At 37.3% G+C, this 6,912-nt stretch overlaps 1 protein-coding gene across 1 annotated transcript in view; it reads right to left on the reverse strand.

Annotated features, from left to right (window-relative positions):
• Positions 1-2,150: 2,150 nt before the first annotated feature.
• The window catches only part of LOC119838755 (ankyrin repeat and zinc finger domain-containing protein 1-like), a 7,967-nt gene continuing 3,205 nt past the window's right edge, over positions 2,151-6,912 (reverse strand). The window contains exons 5-13 of the mRNA XM_038364855.1: positions 6,629-6,814; positions 6,043-6,265; positions 5,149-5,278; positions 4,902-4,987; positions 4,241-4,455; positions 3,750-3,907; positions 3,182-3,323; positions 2,623-2,775; positions 2,151-2,319 (exon numbers count right to left, since the gene is read on the reverse strand). Of these exons, the coding sequence (XP_038220783.1) occupies positions 2,179-2,319; positions 2,623-2,775; positions 3,182-3,323; positions 3,750-3,907; positions 4,241-4,455; positions 4,902-4,987; positions 5,149-5,278; positions 6,043-6,265; positions 6,629-6,814 (1,434 nt within the window). The 3' untranslated portion in view covers positions 2,151-2,178. The remainder of the gene's footprint in view (positions 2,320-2,622; positions 2,776-3,181; positions 3,324-3,749; positions 3,908-4,240; positions 4,456-4,901; positions 4,988-5,148; positions 5,279-6,042; positions 6,266-6,628; positions 6,815-6,912) is intronic.

Consider the following 6,912-nt stretch of genomic DNA (forward strand, 5'->3'; position numbering starts at 1 on the left):
TCCGTTCAGTAGTTTCAGCATGACTGACGGACAAACATCCAAAGAAACAAAATTTTACATTTATATTATTGGTGTGATAAGGAACTTCGTTCCAATATCGCCCAGTCGTTTATAAACTAAAATATAAATATATTAAACATAAAAAATCAAATCGCCAGAACTATACCAAATTTAAGTCAGACCACACGTTAGGCACCAGCTACAAATAAAAAATTATCAATATCGTTTATAATATAGTTTATTTTACGAATACAGAGGCGTGTAACTCGCCAGGTGTTTGTATGAATAAAACTATTTAGAAACCTCTATTTTATTTTTAAATACCGATCCAATGAGTCATTTTTCAAATCTACCCAGCCGTTTTTACGATTGACGCACATACAAGCAGATAAACAGAAGAAAATTGCAAACGATTTTTTTTGTTTGGTTCTATTATTGTTTCGATGGTCTAGTGTTGATAGAACAGCACAGACCAATAGTCCATTCAATATGCGTACACAATGGAGACCATAGATTATATTATATAGTGGGAGTCGAGCACGCTTCGGCACGAATTGGGCCAGTACGCACCGGGGAAGTACCACACCCCCACAGAAAACCGGCGTAAAATAGTGGCATGCCACTATTTTCGAGGTTCGTACAGTGAGTGGGGGAGCCGGAGGCCAATTTCCTTTTCCTCACCTTTCCCAGTCCATTACTTCATTCCTGTCACTTACCCCAGGCAGCGCATTCGCAGAGCCACCTTTGCGAATGTTCATGGGCGGTGGTGATCGCTTACCATCAGGCGAACCACCAGCTTAGTTGCCCGCTATGACATAAAAAATATGTATATGTCACTTACCACAATTTTCTATCCTTAGCTCCTTATTTTTGAAATAGCAAAAAATTTAAGTAAGGATATTGAGTTGTCATTGTTGACAACTAGAAGTGTTCTGTGTGTTTTATTGTTATCTTTCTGTTTAATTAATATGTATTCCTATATAATTATGCGATGGCGACACCGTTTATTTTCAGGGATAACTTGGTGACCATTGTACACGGAATACAAATATATTCATACTTAAACACAAATAAGATAATACTGTTTTAAACAAAATTTTACAATACTTTCGTAGATATTTAACACAACGCCACCTAGCGACTAGGCAACGAACATCGTTATATTATTTAACAGAACGCCACCTAGCGACTCGGCAATGAACATCGTTATATTATTTAACACAACGCCACCTAGCGACTAGGCAAGAACATCGTTATATAACAAAAGAAACTGTGATTCTGAAACCCTAAATGTAACCCAAAAACAAAACGTTTTTCCATTTTAAAGACAAATAAGCCCAAAGAGTTGTATAAAAAAACGAGTACCGTATATTATACTTATAATCTTTAGATATACGCCTATCTTTGGTAAATGCAAAGAGTGTAATAATGTGGGTAAATGTCTCCCTTTCGCTCGCCGCCCGTTAAATTTTTTGTATTTTTACACAACTGCTGTTGAATGCTGAGAAATTAATAATTATTAGATTTACTTATGTAGGTATGGAGAATACGTAAAGTAAAGTAACTGATCTCTGAGAGTAAGTAATATCAAAATTGCTTGTGTTTAAATTGGGGTAAAAATGATTGTAGTGATTGTTATAATATATACATATTTTCAACTTTCAAATGGTAAAATATAACAAATTCAGTAAACAATTCTCTACAGTAAATTAACAAATTAAGCTGGCTGAGAAGAAACAAACAAACCTGGGTCTAGTGGGTTACTTCAAATTCAAAATTGAAAAAGTAGAATTTAGTAGAATTTGAAAATAAAATATAGCAAGCAACACAAATGCATCATCTCTTAAAATTTCTAGCGTTCATAAAATAATACCTTAATAATAGTACATTAATATAATCCTACTAATATTATAAATGCGAAAGTTTGTAAGGATGTGTGTGTGTTTGTTGCTCTTTCACGCAAAAACTACCAAACCGATTGCAATGAAATTTGGTACGTAGACTGCTGGACAACTCGAATAACATATAGGAAACTTTTTATTGCACTATTCCTACGGGATACGGACATACGCGCGTAAAACCGCGGGGCGCAGCTAGTGGTTCATAAAATACAGCCTGGTGAACTAACGTACTAAACTAAAAACACAAGTCTATAAAAATTTTTTATTTACATCATAATCACGCGCTTTTATGTAATGGTCGGACATTCCTGTGGTTTTGCAAACATCGAATGGTACAAAACTTGAAAGAATCGTATTCGAATGGAGTCTTCGGCAGATTCGCTCCGCAAAGAAAACATTTAGGCACTTCTGCTTTAACCTGAAAAAAAATCTCAGGTATTTATAAACTTTTATTTTTTAGTTTTAGTTGATACCAGTGTTTTATGCACATAGATAATTTACTTTTGAGGGAGGAAACAACAAAAGTTCTGTAAGCACGACATAAAACCTAGATGTTATGGATGGATGGTGGATGGTTGGATGCTAGAGGAAAAATCTGGTGAGGCATCCAGTTCCATTTTCTTCAAAAATTTAAGAAGGTTTCATGGAAACAAATTGTCTTAAAAGCAAACACATATTATATTAAGAAAATAAAACATACATATTCTATTCTATAACATACCTTCTGAGAATCAGTCATTTGTAAGAATTGATTGGTTTTATTCTTCTCTATTTGCTTCTCTTTCTCTCTCTGCCGTTTCGCTCGTTTCTGCTGCGCTTTCTTCTCTTTCTCTAACTCCAACAGCTCTGGTGTTATGGGTCCCGGAATCTGCGACTGTAACAAGTTTTACATTTTCAACCGACTTAGAAAAGGAGATTATCAATTGTGTTCTTTGTGTTTGATATCTCATAATTTTTAACTGGGTGAACCGATTTTATGACTCTTTTTATATTTGAAACTGGTGCCCACGCATTCGGTTCCGTTTAGATTTGGTCAAGTTCTGACATTTTGAAAGCGGTTTAGTACTTTGTTAAATATAATCGCCTTAATTACCATAACATTTACATAGTTACAAAACCTTTTTATTCCACACTCATCGGTTAGATTTTAACTTTTTTTTGTGCAAGCGAGAGCGCGGAACGAGCGACAGAGAGGCACAATCGGTTGTCGCGTTCAACTATCGTCAGTAAACCGACTTTAATGACAACCGATTTTTTTTCCAATTCTACCCAACACCGACCTTGTTATAATTGTATTTATCAGGGAACTGCGCCTGGAACATCCTGAAGGCGATCCGAGTGTCGTGGTGGGGCGACGCCGCGTACGGAGTCTGCAGGTTGTGGTTACGGATGCACGGATCACTGCCGGCTGTTAGGAGAGCACTGAAATATAAAAAATATATTAAGAATAAAAAAACTTTTTACTTATGACTAGCTGTTCTGATGACTTCCTTATCACACATAATTTTTAGTCCCTAAATATAATCGATGATAAAAAAAAGAAAAACAATAAATATATTAAAAAGTTCATAATACAGGCTTTCTTCCCTAAATAATGCAATTTAAAGCAATTCCAAAGTCTCTAAATGTTTGAGCTAATAGTTGGCTGACAGTTTTATTATTAATTTGCTTCTTAGCTATTATGTGCATTAATATAATAATCTTCCATAACAAGCTATAAGCAATATTTGTGAATTTATATTGAAGTATGAACTCCACTCAAACTGATCCTTAGTTGTAATTATAAAGACGAAATACCTATTTTAAAAAAAGCCGTAAAAAATGCTCTGTCAAATATAAATTACTCACGTGACCATTTCAGGTTTAGCGGCGATAGCGGCTTTGTGTAGCGCAGTGTTGCCATCGCTCGGGTCTTGAATGTTGCAAGCCTCTTCCAAATCCCCCTCCCACGCTTCTAGAATCGTCTCTAGGGAGCTCTGTTCGTTGCCAGATATCACTTTCCACATCTGTTTCGGTATTTTAGCGAATTTATAAAGGGATAAAATTTCATACATGTGGTCCAATTACACCATGCCATCTAGATTGCGTTGCAGCCCTTTAGGACGTCTACTGTTGGACATACGCCTCCCCCAAAGATTTCGATGCAATGCAATCTAGATTAAATTATCTATTTTAATACATGTAAAATGTGTAAATATATGTAATTTACGTATACCAGACGAAAATACAGATTGAACCTATTGTATAAACGCAACAAATCAAAATGTGTTTTAAACAAGACTACATAGAGACTAACTTAAGTATTTACATAATACACATACACCTTGTTCAACACCAACCTTCTTAACGTTAGACGGTATCTTCTGCACTACCACTGGCTTCTTCACCGTTTTCTCTTCTTTCTTTTTCTTCTTCTTCTTTACTTTCTTCTCTTGTACGTTCTCTTGTTCGCTGCAAGAGCTATGGCCACTAACAGAATGGTCGTTCAATAGGTCCTTCCTTGAGTTTGTTATGACACCTTTTGAGCTCTGTTCGGATAGTGTTTTTATCCAACCTATGAAAAAAAAGTATTTATCCCATCCAATTAGGGATATATGACGCCAATAGATTTTTTTTTTTTTTTTGTTAAAAAAGTAATTAGCTATAGTAGGTGTTTGACATCGTTTTTCAATTGATAAAAATTTATCTGTAAAATATGACAATTGTATTTATCATCGTCAGTCCATATAATATATTCCCATTCGAGGAAGGCAGGAACACAGGCCTCATAAGGTTTTTTATTTATTTAATTTTTATAGAGATGTGATTTTTTGCATAGTTTTATATCTATTTGCGACTAAAATTATGTTAGGTATGGTTGTGTGTACATTATTCTTATATTATTAGTTTGTTAAATCAATGTTCATCATGTTTTGAGTTAAACTATACTGAAAATCAGCGATAATGCGCTGTGACGTTTTCCTAGCTATTAAAAAGTAATTTAATAATCAATTGACATACCTACAGGAGTTTCGGAATCTATAAAGCATGGACCTTCGTCTTCACTGGAAAGCATTTGCGTTGGTAACTCGCGTGGAGTGCGTTCCCTAGAAAAATACCAATTTACAACCTAAGAATTTTCTATTTTATTTATTTTAATTTGTTCCTAAAGCGGACAACTGAGCTGGTGGTTCGCCTGATGATAAGCGTAATTAGTAGGATAGTAGGATAGGATAGGAAGGATAGGATTCAATATGATATTAATTACCTTGACTTGGCTCTATCAATAGGTTTTCCAGGACTCTTCTGCGCTTTCTTACGTTCAGCATTAGGGTCCGCCGCTTTGCCATCTCTCACAGTCGACGCGATTAGAGCTCTTTGAAATAATTCCATTGTATCTGAAAATGTATGGAGGTATTTTTATAATAATTAAACTTAGTATTTTTTATTATAAGCCTAAAAATGGACGTTGGACAATTCAAAGAAATTCACCCATACTACTTTTATATTATGCAATATTTTTGAGTGGACATGTATATTTGACTTTTAATTGTTTGTAGCATGCGTAGCACCTTATTATAACCCAGAACTAAGAAATATTCAACTTTTTATCTGGTTACAACTCCAGTGAAGCCGCGGGCTATCAGATGTCAATATGACTTAACATGAGTATGTATTTATGCTGTAATTAAAATAGAACGATCAATGCCATGATTAATAGTTGTTGTAGGATAAAAGTTGTATATACATTTTTATGTATGAGTAACTAGGTGCGCTCCGCGGTTTCACCCGCGTAAATCTGTATCCCGTAGGAATATCCGGATAAAAGTTGCCTATGTGTTATTGCAGTTGTCCATCTATCTATCTATGTATCAAATTTCATTGCAATCGGTACAGCAGTTTTTGCGTGAAAGAGTAACAAATCCATCCATCCTCACAAACTTTTGCCTTTATAATATTAGTAAGGTAGTAGGATTGGGGCCCTCAAGAAAAGAGTGTATATGCCACCTAAAGGCGGGCAGAGCATCTGTAACAGCTCTATTCGTTATGAGTTACAAGTATTTATAGGCAGTGGTGACCACATAGCACCACGTGGCCCACCTACACTCACACTGCCGTAAAAAAAGAGAAAAAAAAACTCCAAGTATCATTCAATACTTACCATACACCTCAACGCTAGCCAATGTATCGTGCACCCGTTTCACCTCCTTATACGTAGGTTTCCTTGTCGGGAACGGCAAAGCTCTGACTCTAAAGTCGTCCCTATTCAACGGAGAGTTCTTGCCGAAGAGCGCCGCCTGATTGGTTGAGCCGACCGCGCGGTACAGCACTAGCGAACAACCAGTCAGATCCTCCGACCAACCGGCAATTATTTCTTGCACGTGCTGAAACAGAAATTGTGATACTTAAAAAAACTTAAAAGTTCGTTAGCAAAGTCAAATTATCTAATGAATTATATGTAATTCTATGTAAATAGAATTTTATGTGGCAATCGAGCACGCTTCTTTACGAAGTGGGCCAGTTCGCACTGGGGAAGTACCACATCCCCACAGAAGACCGGCGCGAAAAGCATACGGCTAGAGGGCGAGCCGGAGGCTCGTTTCTTATTCTTAGTTTTTCCCAGTCCATTACATAAGAAATGGATTGATGACTGTAAAGAAGGTTCCAGTCATCAATCCATTTCTTATGTAGACTTATCCCTTTCCTCATAAAAGCTTCTTTTTACCACCTAACCTCACGGGACGTACCTCCAAGAAAGCCGCCTGGTTGTACCGGCGCAAGCTGGCGCCGGCCGAGCGCGGCATGCTGCCGTGCTGGTCGCGCGCGGCCTGCGCCTGGCCCTGCCCGCGCCGCGTCACGTACGAGTGGTGCGTCTTGTGCACCACGGCCACCGCGCCCGAGAATATCGCGCCGGCGAAGTGCCCGCCCGACACCTACGCGTTGTGCGAGTGAGTGAGTGAGTGAGTGTGCGAGCGATTAAGTGAGAGAGTGAGTGTGTGAGTGAGTGAGTGTGTGTGTGTGTGTGTGTGTG

Source organism: Zerene cesonia, unplaced genomic scaffold (assembly GCF_012273895.1).
Source record: "Zerene cesonia ecotype Mississippi unplaced genomic scaffold, Zerene_cesonia_1.1 Zces_u004, whole genome shotgun sequence".
In the NCBI taxonomy this organism is placed as follows: Eukaryota; Metazoa; Arthropoda; class Insecta; order Lepidoptera; family Pieridae; genus Zerene; species Zerene cesonia.